Consider the following 18,881-nt stretch of genomic DNA (forward strand, 5'->3'; position numbering starts at 1 on the left):
TAATAATGTTAATAATAGTACTGTTATAAAATGTTTTCAGATATACTAAAGCACTTGCCAATTACAGATCAGTCAAACACATACAACGCAAGAACACACACACACAGATACACACACACACACATACACACACAGATACACACACACACAAACACTATACACACACTACAAACACACACGCACACATGCACACACACACACTGTACACACCACACCATACCCCCCCCACACACACACACACACACACTGTACACACCACACTCACACTCTACACACCACACACACACACACACACACACACACGGCTACCTACCTTCATGACGATTTCCATGAACTTGGCCGAGGTGGTTTCACTGGTGACACAGTCCTGCAGAAGACGTATCAGAGCCCTGAAAACAAGAAAGAACCCATTGAGAACATTTCAAACATGCAGCATCACTAATAATTCGTAGGACCACTCATTTTTTTTAATTTATCTGACAGGAACAAAACTTTACAGGCACAAAGATATTGATACGATATAAAACCATGTTAAATTTCAAGGATGTATCTTCAATGGTTTTTTTAGATATAATTTCTTGAATTTTTCTGAAAATGGCATATTTTTACCAAATAGCAAGATTTGCTATGTTTCAATGAGCATAAAATTGAAACTACTTTTACTACAGAGATAAAACTTGATAAATACTTTATCTATAATACATGCTTTTAGCTTAATCTTTTTTTTAACTCCCTCAGTATTCATAATCTCTCAATTTTTGCATTCAAAAACGGCCCATTTTGCAATTTTCACAATGGAAAAATGGGTAAATAATGAAAATTGTTAATACGATGATGTTTCATCTGTAAAGAGTTCAAGAGGCACCTTCCTGTTGGATCTTTTTCTTTTTTTTAATGAGGTATCAAATGATTATAAATACATTATTTAGCTGCTTTCGTACTTTTGTTTTGGGGAGGGGTGGGGGCAGGTCTAGAGATGGGGTCAAGAGTTAAGCACACATACACTGACAAAGCCATTCAGGCATAATTCTGAAAAAGGGCGCTAGCTAGCGGGACAAAGGGGAGGTTACCTACTTCCGGCCGTAGTTGCTTTCGTTTTCTCCGCATAGGCGGATAGTAGTTTGCACAGGACAGGAATGTCAGACCCCTGCCGGAGTCTGCACTAGTTGGGTCACGGTTAAGTATGTGTAATTAAATTCTGCTTTCACATGATGGACAAATCTTTTGCAACCATTTATGCTGCATGATTGGTTGAATTTGTCTGATTTAAAAGTAAAAAATTGCAGTGTGGTGCGTTCTGTTGCATGTGTGTTATATGTCTTTAGTACACAATACACTGTATTCCTGGACACAAATATTGTATGACTGAAGCTGAAATAAACCATGTCTATTGTTCAAGCCAGGAATCTTATAAAGTCCATCAATGGCGGAGTTAAAAAAAATTTAAATACAAAAAAAAAAGCAGTGTGAGTGTGGGACTAGCCCAAACTTGCAGATGAAGCCAACAGCTGGTGCGACCTAATTTTAGTTTCAAAGATGTTTGTGATCAGGTTGTACAGCCTGTCCTGCATTATTTCTCAATAAAATCACATTCAGTGCATAAACAAAAATTTAATCTGCACTTGTTTTTATTTTTTGTGTGAATGTTGCTTGCGATACACCACAAACAAAAAGAGCAAAGGGAATACGGTGGAGAAAAACCTTTGGCATATTTTTTTTCCAGAGCTGCTGACAAATAACTTTGAACATCTACTGTCAGAAAACCCCCATGGAGACACAAATACAAAGAAAATGGCTGAATGACCACTTTATACAAAACTAAGACTCTGAACAAAGATGTTAAAGTGGTCTCAAATCAGGTTTTTAATACTTTGAAAATGAAATATTCAGTCGAAAATTCACTTCACCTGTATACTATTAAGTCTCCCCTGCATCACTTTCAAGAAGACTCAACTATAGCTTAATAGACAAGTTTATAAAACTGGGTATCAGCCTTTAACCCTCACATTCTCAGCATCAGTTCTAAGAGCTCATGGTCAGAGTCACCTGATATATATTTCTTTTTTTAATCAGTTACACTATCAGAGTACTTAGTTTAAAATTACCAATAGAATTCATAGTTAATATACCTCCAATAGTTTTAATGTTGCAGAGTTGATGTTTTAATTTCTTTTATCGCCAGGTATGAATATTATCAGCTAGTAACTTTAACAGATTAATATTATCAATCATCATTCAGTAATTTGAGAAAGCTTTTAATTATTTTTTTTATTCTAATATCTCGGTTTTTGACAGTTTAAACTTTTAAAAATGTGTAATAATACACACACACACACGCACTTACAAAAGCACACACACACACACACACACACACCACATTATGACCAATTCAGTAATCGCAAAGAAAATGAAACTAGAAACCCCCCCCCCCACCCACACCCCACACACACAAAAACCACATTATGACCAATTCAGTAATCACAAAGAAAACGAAACTAACCCCCCCCCTCCCCCAGGACCCCCCCACAGAACTCACCCCATGATACTGGTGCAGTCTGCCTTCTCCACAATCCTGACCACAGTCAGGTTGACGGACCTGACCACCTGGGGCCCGTCGTCCAGCTCCATGAGGCGGTCATCCAGCATGACGGTCACCAGGCTGGTCATCAGGTCACGCAGCACGTCCTTCGACGCCTTCCCCGCCAGGCTGACCGTCTGGAATATCTGTCAGGGGGCAGGGGGGAGGGGAGGGGAGGTGAGGGTTAGTTGACTACACAGTGCACCGCCATAGACGACTTTAGTTGACTACACAGTGCACTGCCATAGGGACTTTAGTTGACTACACAGTGCACCGCCATAGGGGACTTTAGTTGACTACACAGTGCACCGCCATAGGGGACTTTAGTTGACTACACAATGCACCGCCATAGGAGACTTTAGTTGACTACACAGTGCACCGCCATAGGAGACTTTAGTTGACTACACAGTGCACCGCCATAGGAGACTTTAGTTGACTACACAGTGCACCGCCATAGGTGACTTTAGTTGACTACACAGTGCACCGCCATAGGAGACTTTAGTTGACTACACAGTACACCGCCATAGGAGACTTTAGTTGACTACACAGTGCACCGCCATAGACGACTTTAGTTGACTACACAGTGCACCGCCATAGACGACTTTAGTTGACTACACAGTGCACCACCATAGGCGACTTTAGTTGACTACACAGTGCACCGCCATAGGGACTTTAGTTGACTACACAGTGCACCGCCATAGGGACTTTAGTTGACTACACAGTGCACTGCCATAGGGACTTTAGTCGACTACACAGTGCACCGCCATAGGAGACTTTAGTTGACTACACAGTGCACCGCCATAGGAGACTTTAGTTGACTACACAGTACACCGCCATAGGAGACTTTAGTTGACTACACAGTGCACCGCCATAGACGACTTTAGTTGACTACACAGTGCACCGCCATAGACGACTTTAGTTGACTACACAGTGCACCACCATAGGCGACTTTAGTTGACTACACAGTGCACCGCCATAGGTGACTTTAGTTGACTACACAGTGCACCGCCATAGGGACTTTAGTTGACTACACAGTGCACTGCCATAGGGACTTTAGTCGACTACACAGTGCACCGCCATAGGAGACTTTAGTTGACTACACAGTGCACCGCCATAGGAGACTTTAGTTGACTACACAGTACACCGCCATAGGAGACTTTAGTTGACTACACAGTGCACCGCCATGGACGACTTTAGTTGACTACACAGTGCACCGCCATAGACGACTTTAGTTGACTACACAGTGCACCGCCATAGGTGACTTTAGTTGACTACACAGTGCACCGCCATAGGGACTTTAGTTGACTACACAGTGCACCGCCATAGGGACTTTAGTTGACTACACAGTGCACTGCCATAGGGACTTTAGTCGACTACACAGTGCACCGCCATAGGAGACTTTAGTTGACTACACAGTGCACCGCCATAGGTGACTTTAGTTGACTACACAGTGCACCGCCATATGGACTTTAGTTGACTACACAGTGCACCGCCATAGGGACTTTAGTTGACTACACAGTGCACCACCATAGGGACTTTAGTTGACTACACAGTGCACCGCCATAGGAGACTTTAGTTGACTACACAGTGCACCGCCATAGGAGACTTTTGTTGATATCGAGGGATCAAGCTGATAAGACCATTTTTGACTCACTTGTGTAAACCAAGTTACACAAATCCGGTGTAAATCCGGTGTTCGGTTGTCTGTGTGTGTGTGTGTGTGTCCGTGGTAAACTTTAACATTGACATTTTCTCTGCAAATACTTTGTCAGTTGACACCAAATTAGGCATAAAAATAGGAAAAATTCACTTCTTTCCAGTCATCTTGTTTAAAACAATATTTCACCTCTGGGATGGGCACAAAAAAATAAAAAAATGAAGCCTAATTATATGCAAACTGCATTTACTGTTATATTTCTATTTTTTGTATTATCTAAACTTGGCAATGAAGTGACACACAAGAAACGTCCAGAGACAGAGTTCAGTTCCCTTCAGTTTCTCTAGGAGGCGTCACATCGTTCGGACAAACCCATACACGCTACACCACATCTGTTGGCCGCCGTTCTTTCTCTGTCTCTGGACCTTGCAATTGGAATGAACTTCCCCTTTCAATTTGTCAAGTCTCCACACTCAGCTCTTTCAAGTCTGGCCTTAAAACCCCCCTCTTCCCAAAATAGCCTCCCTTCCCTGCCTCTTGCCTTTAGTTTCTCCAGTTTTAGAGCTATGCATGTGTGTGAATGACTGGTGCAAAAGCGCTTTGATTTGTCTCTGCACAAGATTCAGCGCTATATAAATACCATTATTATTATTATTATTAGATGCCTGAACAGGAGCGTAACGAAATGTGCTTAAGAGACAGACTCAGGGAACAAACAAACAAACCAAAAAAATCAAGACAGAGAATAAAAAAAAGATGTTTCAAAAATCAGTAATACAAAAGCCAAACGAAATAACCCCCCCACCACACCCACCTGCAGCAGTGTGCTGAGCAGACACCTGTAGAGACGCACCACCTCCGTGCGGGGCACCTGTGCGTCACTCATGTGCGTGGAGTGCGCCATGCGGAACTGCACCGACAGCATCAGCAGCAGTTTGTCCACGTGGCCTGACAGTGCCTCCGCCCGGTCCTCGTCACGCAGCACCTCGTCAATCTGCGGGGGCATGCAGCAACGTACATCACCATGTACCATCAGCATCAACGTCTGCGTATGATACAGGTCAACTGCACCCCTCAGTCCGCTTATGTGTGACATAAGTTTACATTTGGGCCAACAGCAAAGTGAGAGCTGTATTATCAATGGTTTCTCCAGTCAATGGGAAATCATTTACAGCTTAGTCTTTTGTGAAGGACTATGACTCTCAAACTAGGAGGCAAAATTGCACTGGCTCTTAGTGCTGCAGCCTTGTGGGCTAGTTGGTTTTTGGGAACCATCCCAACGCCGACTGTCCTAAAACCCTCTTGGCCGAGAGACACTCTCCACTATAATCAAATTCTAGCCCAAATAGTCGGAACAGCAGTTGCCTTCTCTGCTGTTCTGATGGTCATAGTCAGACACAACTATCATATATATATATATATACATATATATATATATATATATATATATATATATATATATACCTCTCAGTGAAACAGATCTGCTTTCAGAACTTGATCATACATGCATCCCGTCGCAAAATATTCTATCGATTGCGGTACTAAACAAAAAACAAACATGCCATTTTTCTTTCACAAAGTCTGAGCGTTTTTAGTTTAGTCATGCAAAATCACTCGACTAAATTTCTGTTCTTTTTGTCAGTGTATAGATTCAGACTTGGCTCAAACCTCCCACCATGAATTCCTACTTCTGGTGGACTGTCTCGGACAACACATTTTGTCCAGGCGTCTCCCTTACCGCCTTCCCCATGACTTGGACCCCGGTTTTCAGAACAACTGCATTAAAGACAGAAAGTTTATATAGCAAATCATTTCAACTTTTTTCCTGACATGGCAAACAGCACCAGTTTTCAGTTCTGCTATCTCAGCCGTCTTTGCTTCATCGTAAAAAGCAAACAGTATTTACAGCTTTTCTAAAAAAATGAACATTTCTTAATGATACTTTGACCTGAAGGAAGACAAAAACCAATCTTGCAAGGCAGTACAGAGGCACCAGCAGTTACCCACCTGCGCCAGGGCCTGAACGCTGACCCCAATGTCTGTGTTGGTCACCTGGGAGATAACGTAGCCAATCGTGGCCGCAGCGTCTGTGGATGTCAGATGCCTCATCGGGGATGGGGGCCGTGCCCTGTGGACAGCAAAGAAGAGAATGGAATCAGAATCACTTTAACCCCTGAAAACGGAGTATGGTTGCCTACATGGTAGGGTAAAATCAGTCACATTTTAAACACGGAGTATGGCTGCCTTCATTGTGGGGTAGTAACATGTCACTCACATAAAACCCACATCACTACAGACAGCCCCACCCCTTTTTTTTCCCCTGCTTGCAAACGCATTCATTTACTTATCAAAGTGGACTTTTCTACATTTTGCTAGGGACAGCCCTTTCGTTGCCGTGGATGTTTTTACATGTGCTAAATGCACGCTGCACACAGGACCTCAGTTTATCGTCACATCTGAACAACTAGCGTCCAGACCACCACTCAGGGTGTAGTGGAGGAGGAGATAACCGGAACCTGTGCCTCAGATTTTCCTGCTTCCTAGGTGGACGTGTTACCACTGGGCAACCTTTCCACACCCATTCTTTTTTTTTTAAATAATTTTCTAATTTTACCACTAAACATTTTACTGATCGATACAAGGCGCTCCATGTCAAGTGACCAGCACGTTGTCTGTATGAGTGTGTACGTGTGCGTGCCTGAAACCTGACTGAATGACACAGGAAACAAACGATGAGCGCCCAGTGGCAGATGTTAGTCAGCTCTTCCCCAGGTAGGCAGCCTGTTGTGCAAATGACTGTTTGTGAAGTGCTTACAGCTTGGTGTCTGGCAGAGGATAGATGCTATGTAAGTACTCGTATCATTATCATCATCATCACCATCATGTGTGTGTACCTGATTTGGGGCAGTTTTTTTTATACTGCCACACATTTCACCCATCAGTGCAAGGTCCTCGATGTGAGGTGACCATACTGTGTGTACCTGATCTTGGGCAGCTTGATGGGCTCATAGATGTCCTCCAGGTCATGCTGGATCAGCTGAGGCATGTTGAGCTGCCCTGTGGGCTCCGTGTCCACGTCCAGAGCGTACTCCTTCCTCAGGGTGTTTGCCGACGAGGACTTGGGCATCGCTGTCGATGGCCGCTGGAGCCCAGACCTGGAGGGAATAGGATCAGGAGTCAAGATGGCTGCTGGAAAAAGAGGGCGCTAGTCAGGGATACAGAGGGGAGGTAACCTACTTCCGGGAGGTTACTGGCTGTAGCTACTTTTCTCCCCACAGGCAGGTAGTAGTTTGCACAGGACAGGAATCTAACTCCCTGCCGGAGTTTGCACTGGTGGGTCACGGTAAAGTATGTGTAGTTAAACATACATTTTATCTACAAGGCAAACAAACATTTGTGCCTACCTGCAACACGGTGTAACTGCTACAATTAAGCTAACTGGTCCACTCAGTGCTGTTTCAATGTAAACACTCACGCAATTAGCTGAGCATCATCACATGAGTCCAAGTTTGGTAGTGACTGCCCTGGCCTCATGATAGATAGGTCTAGAGCATCTGGGTAATGTTACGACAGGAAAGCATGTCACCATACCATGAAGTCGAAAATGGACTCCTCGGAACAATTTTGACGTTGGCATAACATCAGAACAAACCGCAATCAACTGTAGCAAAATACAATCGTAACAGCTGGTATCTCAGCTTTCACTTACCTGTGTTCTAGCTGAATCGGTAACATAAGCAGCATTAACCTGAAGTTGTGTAGCCTGTGTATGAAGAGAGTTAGCAGTCTTTATTGTGTGTAAAACCATTCACTGACTGTCCTAGTCTGACTGTTGTTTCGTTTCCACTCACAGTATTATTATTATTATTATTATTACTACTACTACTTTTTTATATTATAATTATTATCTATTTATTTATTTATTTATTCATGTATGCTTATAGTTGACTTCATCAAGTTTTTGCGCCTTATACATATTAGTAGTGGTAGTAGTAATTTTTTTTATGTATTTATCTATTATTTATTCACCCCTTTTTTTTCTTCTTTTTTTTCTCAAGGCCTGACTAAGCGCGTTAGGTTACGCTGCTGGTCAGGCATCTGCTTGGCAGATATGGTGTAGCGTATATGGATTTGTCCGAAGGCAGTGACGCCTCCTTGAGCTACTGAAACTGAAACTGAAACTCACTGCCTGGGTGCAGCAGGGGCGGAGGGTGCTGTGGAGGGCCTCTCCTCCATGAGGGGTTTGGAGGCCGGCTTGTTCTTCATGCTGCGTTTGATCCTCTCCTCCAGGAGACTCTGGTCCTTCTCCTTCAGCTGTCGGCATGGCAACGTGGGGGGGATTAAGGTTAGAGGTCAAGGGTCTCATGACTGGGTTTTTGTGTGTGTGTGTGTGTGTGTGTGTGTGTGTGTGTGTGTGTGTGAGTGCATGTAAGTGTGTGTGTGTGTGTGTGTGTGTGTGTGTGTGTGTGTGTGTGTGTGTGTGAATTTCACTCACACGACCAATAACTCCACTCACACGACCAGTAACTCCACTCACATGACCAATAACTCCACTCACAAGGCCAATAACTCCACCAAAAAGACCAATAACTCTACTCACAAGACCAATAAATCCACTCACATGACCAATAACTGTGCTCAAAAGGCTAATAACTGCACTCGAAAGACTAATAACTCCACTCACATGACCAATTAATCCACTAACAAGACCAATAAATCCACTCACAAGACCAATAACTCCACCAACAAGACCAATAAATCCACTCACAAGACCAATAACTCCATTCACATAACCAATAACTGTGCTCAAAAAACTAATAACTGCGCTCAAAAGACTAATAACTCCACTCACATGACCAATAACTTCACACAAATGACCAATAACTCTACTCACATGACCAATAACGCCACCAACAAGACCAATAACTCCACTAACAAGACCAGTAACTCCACCAACAAGTCCAGTAACGCCACCAACAAGACCAATAACTCCACCAACAAGACTAATAACTCCACTCACATGACCAATAATTCCACTCACATGACCAATAACTCCACCATCAAGACCAATAACTCCACTCACAAGACCAGTAACTCCACTCACATGACCAATAACTCTACCAACAAGACCAATAACTCCACTCACAAGACCAGTAACTCCACTCACATGACCAATAACTCCACTCATAACCAATAACGCCACCAAGTCCAGTAACTCCACCAACCAGACCCGTAACTCCACCAACATGACCAATAACTCCACCAACATGACCAATAACTCTACTCACATGGCCAATTACTTCATCAAAATGACCAATAACTCCACTCACATGACCAATAACTCCACAAACAAGACCAATAACGCCACCAACAAGACCAATAACTCCACTAACAAGACCAATAACTTCATCAAAATGACCAATCACTCCACTTGACCAATAACTCCACTCACTGTATGTAGTATTATCTTGATTATATTTAATTCTTTGTTCTCTTCTTAATAAAATAAAATTTTCAAAAAAGACAAATCAATGTGATCACTTACCATGCTGAACTGAATAGAAACAAGTTAAACAAAAAAATATTAATAAAAAAAAATAAAAAAAACTCCACTTACATGACCAATAAACTTGTAGACATTTTCCCCGAGCAGCATGTAGGCGGTGACGACCGAGTTGAGAGCGGCATTGCGCACACCGTTGTCGCGGTCTGAGATCTGAGCGGCAATGGCCTTGAGGGCCTGGGCAGGGGAGGGCTGACAGATGTTGATGCCGTACTGCTCTATCAGACACCCCATCTCCTCCAGGCACTCTGGAAAACAGATACAGGGGGGGGATTTCGTTTCATTTCGTTTCTCTCTCTCTCTCGTGCGTGCGCGTGTGTGTGTGTGTGTGTGTGTCTGTCTGTGTGTGGAGCCTCCAACTTCCTATTTCTTCCCTGATTTCCATTGGGTTTTTTTGGGTTTTTTTCCTTTCTTCTTTTCTCTTTTGCCTCCATCCTCCCTCCAGTTTGTCTTTGGTGTTTTGCTTTGGGTGGAGGAAAGTCCATTTACAGGAAAAGTTGTGGAAAAGGTCAGTCATTTGGGAATCCATACATGTACGATTTAATTAAATAAACAATTCCCTAACAAGGACCGTTCTCAGCTGAAGAGGAATCATCATGTCCTAAGAGTGATTACAGTGAATATCTTTTATGTGACGTGTGCTCATGCCAAACAAATAATTTATATTTTACAGGCAATAAAAGTTGTACCTACCTTACCTTATCATACCTTACCTACCTTTCCTTACCTTATCATACCTTACCTACTTACCTACTTTTCCTTACCTCATCATACCTTACCTACTCTTCCTTACCTTGTCATACCTTACCTACCTTTCCTTACCTTACCATACCTTACCTACTTACCTACTTTTCCTTACCTTATCATACCTTACCTACTTACTTTTCCTTACCTTACCAAACCTTACCTATCTTTCCTTACCTTATCACACCTTACCTACTTTTCCTTACCTTATCTCAAAGTCTCCAAAGAACAATATGCCTGATAATTATACTACAGTGTAATGGGGGCTCTTTTGTTTTAGTTTGTTTGTTTGTTTGTTTATTCTTTGTTTGTTTTTTGTTGTTTTTTTCTGTTCAGCACTGAACAGACGATCCACGAAGAGAATCCATGATAAACTATATTCTAATAAATTTACACTAATCAGGAAAAAGTAAGACAGCATGCACCCCATTCACAGAAGCTAAAGTATCTGTGGCTAGAAATCCTCATATGGGTCAGGTCACAAGAGAGCAAAACCACTACCACAAGGTACTGATTAAAATCATTACTCAGACAGAAAACTCAGTTTTATCCAAGGACAGACAAAAATCTCACTATCAACCACAGACAGACAAAAGAGAGTCAATCCATAGACAGAAATCGCTGTATCGTCCATAGACCGACAAATTAAGGATCAGCATCATCCACAGATAGACAGATCTCTCTGTATCGTCCACAGACTGACAGATTTAAGATCAGTATCATCCACAGATAGAAAACTCAATATCATCAAAGCATAGACAAAAATCTTACTATCATCAACAAACAGAGAAAAATCTCACCATCATCCACAGACAGACAGAAAATTAAACAACATCCAGACAGACAGAACAATATTATCCATAGACAGAAAACTCAGTATCATGCAGGAATAGATATAAAACTCAATCTCATCCACAGACAGACAGAAAACTCAATATAATCCTTAGACAGAAAACACAATATCATCCACAGATAGCTCAATATCATCCACAGACAGACAGAAAACTCCCTATCATTGTTAGTATTATCTATAGATATAAAACTCTCTATCATCACTAGACAGAAAACTCAATATCATCCACAGATAGCTAAATGTCATCCACAGACCAACAGAAAACTCAGTATCATCCACAGATAGCTAAATATTATCCACAGACAGACGGAAAACTCAGTATTATCTTTCGACAGACAGAAAACTCAATACCATCTGAGGACAGAAAACTCTGTATCATCCAAAGACAGAAAACTCTGTATCATCAAAAGACAGACAGAAACCTATCTCTGGTAGTCTTCAGAACTCCTTTCATTTGGACACTCCTGTCCATCAGTGCTGACCTGTGCGCTGTTTGGAGTTTTTGGACTTGAGGCCGTCCAGCAGGAAGACGAAGAGCTTGCTGGCCGGGTACACCTTGCAGATCAGCTTGAAGATGTTGCGCACATCACGCCGCACGTTGTCCTTGGAGTCGCCCACCTGCACACACACACACACACACAGACACCGCTATATGCACCACCGCCTGGGGCCATCATCATGACAACACTCAATTTGCCTTACCTCTGCCCCCTGAACTGCCCTACAGTTTCTCTCCAGACACAGAACCAGACTCAAGTTTCTCAACAGACACAGAAACAGACTTTAGATTCTTCCACAGACACAGAAACAGACTTTACTTTCTCCACAGACACAGAAACAGACTTTACTTTCTCCACAAGAAACATTCTTTAGTTTCTCCACAGACACAGAAAGACTTCAGTTTCTCCACAGACACAGAAACAGACTTTAGTTTCTCCACAGACAGACACAGAAACAGATTTCAGTTTCTCCACAGACAGACACAGAAACAGACTTCAGTTTCTCCACAGACAGACACAGAAACAGACTTTAGTTTCTCCACAGACACAGAAACAGACTTTAGTTTCTCCACAGACACAGAAACAGACTTCAGTTTCTCCACAGACACAGAAACAGACTTTAGTTTCTCCACAGACAGACACAGAAACAGACTTCAGTTTCTCCACAGACACAGAAACAGACTTTACTTTCTCCACAGACACAGAAACAGACTTTACTTTCTCCACAAACACAGAAACAGACTTTAGTTTCTTCCCCTCAAAGAAACAGGCTTTAGTTCCACCTTCCCCCCCCCCCCACCCCACACCACCCCCAATCCCCACCCCCAACCCACCTTGAGCACGAGGTAGGGTATGAAGGAGTTGGCGTCCAGGTCCGACAGGCTGAAGTCGAGGTCTGCGAGGTGAGTGAAGAGGCGCCGGAGGTAGTCAAGGGCCTTGTTGATCATGGAGGGGTTGGTGTCGAAGAAGCGGATGGAGCACCACTTGAGGATCATGTCCAGGTTGTTCAGCGTCTCCTTCTCCATGGTGTCGATGCACTGCACAGCGGTCGAAAGGAGAGGGATAAAATAGGATTATAAGTAGCTATAACTTGGTGGAAAGTCAACTTTTTTCCCTTATGGATACAGTTTTAACATGGACTTTTAACTTTGCTGGATAGTTTTAACGTAAATGGTTATTTCTTTTGTTTTTCTTTTATTTTATTTTATTTTAACTTGGGGGGCGGGGGGGTCACTTTTTTTAAATAGTTGAATCTTTCATTAGACTTGGATGTTTTGCTTCTACTGGCGTAGAAGTGCATTATCATTTTGCTTGGACACTGAATATGAGTATGTATTATATAAAATTCACTTTTTTGTTTGTTTTTTGCCGACATGAAAAAGACTTAAGAAAAAAAAAAGGAAGCATGAAATAACACACACACACACACACCAACAACCAATCCAAGCTACCATCAACACAGGGAGAGACACACAAACTGTAGTATAAGGACTGGGGGTTCTGGACCACTCTGAAGAAATACCAACAGTACGTTTAATATAATCCTGAGGGCTAAAGAACACTTGACCCCTCTCAAACCCAACCAAACCACCCATCCATCCAGTTACCGTGATGAGCTGCTCGATGGCCTTGATGTGGAACTTGAAGTCAGAGTGGAAGAGCTGGGCCATGAAGGCAGCACTGAAGTTCTTCTCCATCTGCCCCTTCAGCTGGTCCACATACTCCCCCCGCAGCTCGATGAAGTTCCACTTCAGCACCTGAAACACACACACACACACACACACACATAGAAAATCACACACACACACACACACACACACACACACACACACAATCATACACATATCCAAGCACACACACACACACACAAACACACATGCGTGCGCACACAAAAACACACACATAAAATCACATGCACGCACATACACATGCACACACACACGCACACATAAAATCACACACGCACGCACACACACACGCATACACACATGCACATACGCACATAAAATCACACAAACACATAAAAATCCACACACACACACACACACACACACACACACACACACCCCACCTCCCACCCACCCCACCCCCACACACACTTACATGTGCTGACCTGCTAGTGCCTAAACCCCCTACATGTATTATGCACAAGCCTGCAGATCAGCCACAGCACCTGTCTCTCTCTTTCACACACATACACACACACGCGCGCGCGCGCGAGCACACACGCACACACACACATGCGCACACACACACAGACCTGCTTGTGCCTAACCCCCTTCATATATACATACTGCACACACATACAGACCTGCTTGTGCCTAACCCCCTTCATATATACATACTGCACACACACACAGACCTGCTTGTGCCTAACTCCCTTCATATATACATCCTACGCATGCAGATCAAATATGCATGTTGGAGATTCTGTCATTCATGTCAGCATTTGGTGGGTTAAAGAAACAAGAACGTATCCTGCATGCACCCCCCACCCCCACCCCCACCTCCCATCCCCCAACTCCCTGCAGAAACAGAGTATGGCTGCCTACACGGCAGGCCAAAAACAGTCATACATGTAAAAGCCCACTACATACATATGAGTGAACGTAGGAGTTGCCGCCTATAAACACAGATGATTGCGTTGTGTTGCATTTGTATTGTATTGCATTGTATTGTTTAACTTTTACTAACAACTGGTTTCTCTGTGTGAAATTTGAGCTGCTCTCTGGAACGCTGCTTCAGTGCAGCCCCACCCCACCACACACACAGAGTCAACACTAACATTCATGTTCTCCTATAATCTTTTACGTGCTGTTGCAGGGTAAAGAGGTGGACTGTCCTCCCTCTCTCTCTCTCTCTCTCAAACACACGCACACATTCACACAGACACACACAGAGTGAACACCGACCTTCATGTTCTTCTCATCCTTGACACGCTGCTGCAGGGGCACCGTGGTGGACATGACAGGCCCGGTGTCCTCTTCCTCCTTCTTCTTGCTGCTGGACACTGGAGTCTGGGGGGACACACACACACTGTGCTTACAGACAGCCTGGGGGGACACACACACACTGTGCTTACAGACAGTCTGGGGGGACACACACACTGTGCTTACAGACAGCCTGGGGGGACACACACACACTGTGCTTACAGACAGCCTGGGGGGACACACACACTGTGCTTACAGACAGCCTGGGGGGACACACACACACTGTGCTTACAGACAGTCTGGGGACACACACACTGTGCTTACAGACAGCCTGGGGGGACACACACACTGTGTACTGTGCTTACAGACAGTCTGGGGGGACACACACACTGTGCTTACAGACAGCCTGGGGGGACACACACACACTGTGCTTACAGACAGTCTGGGGACACACACACTGTGCTTACAGACAGCCTGGGGGGACACACACACTGTGTACTGTGCTTACAGACAGTCTGGGGGGACACACACACTGTGGTTACAGACAGCCTGGGGGGACACACACACACTGTGCTTACAGACAGTCTGGGGGGACACACACACTGTGCTTACAGACAGCCTGGAGGGACACACACACTGTGCTTACAGCCTGGAGGGACACACACACTGTGCTTACAGCCTGGGGGGACACACACACTGTGCTTACAGTCTGGGGGGACACACACACTGTGCTTACAGCCTGGGGGGACACACACACTGTGCTTACAGTCTGGGGGGACACACACACACTGTGCTTACAGACAGCCTGGGGGGACACACACACTGTGCTTACAGACAGTCTGGGGACACACACACACTGTGCTTACAGACAGCCTGGGGGGACACACACACACTGTGCTTACAGACAGTCTGGGGACACACACACACTGTGCTTACAGACAGCCTGGGGGGACACACACACTGTGCTTACAGACAGCCTGGGGGGACACACACACTGTGTACTGTGCTTACAGACAGCCTGGGGGGACACACACACACTGTGCTTACAGACAGCCTGGGGGGACACACACACTGTGTACTGTGCTTACAGACAGCCTGGGGGGACACACACACACTGTGCTTACAGACAGCCTGGGGGGACACACATACTGTGTACTGTGCTTACAGACAGTCTGGGGGGACACACTGTGCTTACAGACAGCCTGGGGGGACACACACACACACTGTGCTTACAGACAGCCTGGGGGGACACACACACTGTGCTTACAGACAGCCTGGGGGGACACACACACACTGTGCTTACAGACAGCCTGGGGGGACACACACACTGTGCTTACAGACAGCCTGGGGGGACACACACACTGTGTACTGTGCTTACAGACAGCCTGGGGGGACACACACACTGTGTACTGTGCTTACAGACACCCACACACTGTACATATATATATATATATATATATATATATATACACTCTGTATTGTGCTTATAGACAGACAACTTGCAAAGAGTGAGACAGACAGACTGACAGACAGGGAAAACAAAGAACAAGAACAAAATGTGTGTTGGTCTGTGACCCACTGTAAACTTTATAAACATAGTCAAAACCTAAATGAGACCAAGCAGAAGTCATTTTTTCATCCTCTCTTGATCAGCTGAATATCATGATGAGACAGAGAGAGAGAGAGAGAAACAGAGACAGATGTACAAAGAGAGACAGACAGATACAGAGGGAGAAACAGAGACAAATATTCAGACAGAATGACCGAGTGAGACAGAGTAAAACAAGAGCGAGAGACAGAAAGTTAAAGAAGAAAGACAGACAAAAGTGAGTAAAGAGAGAGCGCAAGTGGATCCTTGTTACACACTGGTCGTGAATATTTTGCACACCACTTTCAACATGCGCATCGTCTTCCCCTCTCTGTTTTCCCTCAATCAAAGAAAGCAATCACTCGACACCTTGCATTGATTCACCCAGTTCACCGCAACCATACAGTCACAGACACAAAGACACACACAATACACAAACACACACCACACACATCAAGTATTCACACATGCAAATACACACACACACACACACACACACACGCACACACACACATCCCTCTTTTCTTGTCACAGAAGACGTCAAAGAAAAAACATTCCAAACTGTACCTCTCCCCTTGCTTTGCCCAAAGCCCTGGATTCCCAGTCACGCTTTAACTGACACCACTTTTAGTGACACGACACTAAAATCTGAACTTCTCCTCTCACTTTAACTCTCTCCATACGAACGGCGAAAGAGACGACGTTAACAGCGTTTCACCCCAATTACCATCATCAAAATATTGCAAGCGGAAGGCCCTTATACTGAAGAGGTGAATGTTGACAAAGAATACCACAATTCTGACAACAGAAGCTAAAGGTTGGGTCACTGAGACACCCACTGGACATCCGAGGGGTCTGTGTAGAGGAGAAGAGAGGGCTGGCCGTACTGAGTGAGTTAAGATGCTAAAACTGAACAAGGAACACCCACAACGCTACCTTTCCCCTGGCTTTGCCCACAGCCTTGGACTTGAGGTCAGACTTTTCATTCTTGGCCTCCGCCTTCTTGGCAGGGGCAGGTTTGCTATCTTCCTCTTCCTCGTCGTCGTCATCGACAGCAGACACAGGTCTGGAGGCGGCCTTGGGCGGCTCGGCGGCCTTCTTCTTCGGGGGTGGTGCCTTGGCTGGCAGCTCCCCTCGTGCTTTCTCCAACAGGGGCTGGACCTGGTCTTTGGAGGCAGGCTGAACGACACACAACCACGCACGCACGCACATCAGTTGGTTTCTTGCTTCTTAACCCTTTCCACCCCAAGTACAAGTTAACTGGTAGGAGGAGTTTGTATTATACTCCATGTTTGGTGATACATATACTTCCCATGTCAAACTGTTAACTGGTACCATGATTACTTCCCCTGTGGACCAGGTACGAGTATTCTCGTACCAATACACTGCTCTTATTTTGTTTGTTTCTGCTCGGTACATCTGAATCATTTACGAATTCCACTAGCATGAAAAGGAAGCTTTGTCTGGCCAATTTAACCAACAGTTCTCCATCGATTTTTGCAGTTATACTGAACCACCCCGTCTTTTTACTGCAGTGTTCTCATGCAGTGCTGGTCCAGGGGGGTTGTAGCAGGCATGTACCTGTGGGCTACAATGAGTTAACTCTCCAGGAAATTATGTTCACTTCTTATCTCATCTTTCACTTTGCCTAGCTCATTTTTGACTCACTTGTGTAAACAAAGTGAGTCTATGTTTTAACCCGGTGTTCAGTTGTCTGTGTGTATGTGTGTCCATGGTAAACTTCAACATTGACATTTTCTCTGCAAATACTTTGTCAGTTGACACCAAATTTGGCATAAAAATAGGAAAAATTCAGTTCTTTCCAGTCATCTTGTTTAAAACAATATTGCACCTCTGGGATGGGCACAAAAAAATTAAAAAAGAAGCCTAATTATATGCAAACTGCATTTACTGTTATATTTATATTTTTTGTATTCTCTAAACTTGGCACTTTGACCTCTTATTCTGACACAACAACAAGAGGAGTCATTATTATCATTTTTTGTTCAAACAGGAACTTCTTTTGCTAAGCATGGAATTTTTATTTATTTTGCAAACGTTTTGGTGCAGATAGTAAAAAAGGGAAATTACTCTGTAATCAATGCTAGGGGACTAACTTATCACATGTCTTGAAGGCCTTGCCTCTCTTGTTCTTCTTGTTTAAAGTCAAAGCGACCAACTACAGGCAGTGCTGCAAACATTTCCTTCTTTGTTCTTCCTTGGCAAAGACGTAACAAGAGAAGGCAAGTTCTCTGACTCTTTATAGAGCTTGTTCGTGTATCAATTTCAATTACGTTTGTTGTTTCTGCACCGCCACCCCCAAAACCCCTCCAATATTCCTTGTTACCCTGGTACTATTGGAAATTAAAGACACATCGCCCACATGTCAACACAGGAATCCATATCATACAGAAAATATGTGTGCATGCCATCTTAACCACACTCACAGAGAGACCTCCACACGCTCT

The 18,881-nt window shown here is 44.1% G+C and overlaps 1 protein-coding gene across 4 annotated transcripts in view; it reads right to left on the bottom strand.

Moving 5' to 3' along the window:
• Positions 1 to 18,881, bottom strand: part of LOC143301419 (cytoskeleton-associated protein 5-like) — an 87,449-nt gene that overhangs the window by 18,332 nt on the left and 50,236 nt on the right. For all 4 annotated transcript variants that reach the window (XR_013057780.1, XM_076615700.1, XM_076615699.1 and 1 more), the window contains 12 exons: positions 17,350 to 17,592; positions 14,808 to 14,912; positions 13,503 to 13,652; positions 12,729 to 12,932; positions 11,878 to 12,013; positions 9,853 to 10,046; positions 8,422 to 8,549; positions 7,217 to 7,390; positions 6,243 to 6,363; positions 5,050 to 5,229; positions 2,537 to 2,724; positions 314 to 389 (listed from right to left, as the gene is read on the bottom strand). Coding sequence is in view for 3 of the 4 variants with exons in the window: in XM_076615700.1 (XP_076471815.1) it covers positions 314 to 389; positions 2,537 to 2,724; positions 5,050 to 5,229; positions 6,243 to 6,363; positions 7,217 to 7,390; positions 8,422 to 8,549; positions 9,853 to 10,046; positions 11,878 to 12,013; positions 12,729 to 12,932; positions 13,503 to 13,652; positions 14,808 to 14,912; positions 17,350 to 17,592 (1,899 nt within the window). In the remaining variant the exon portion in view is untranslated. The remainder of the gene's footprint in view (positions 1 to 313; positions 390 to 2,536; positions 2,725 to 5,049; positions 5,230 to 6,242; positions 6,364 to 7,216; positions 7,391 to 8,421; positions 8,550 to 9,852; positions 10,047 to 11,877; positions 12,014 to 12,728; positions 12,933 to 13,502; positions 13,653 to 14,807; positions 14,913 to 17,349; positions 17,593 to 18,881) is intronic.

This window comes from Babylonia areolata, chromosome 27 (assembly GCF_041734735.1).
Source record: "Babylonia areolata isolate BAREFJ2019XMU chromosome 27, ASM4173473v1, whole genome shotgun sequence".
In the NCBI taxonomy this organism is placed as follows: domain Eukaryota; kingdom Metazoa; phylum Mollusca; class Gastropoda; order Neogastropoda; family Buccinidae; genus Babylonia; species Babylonia areolata.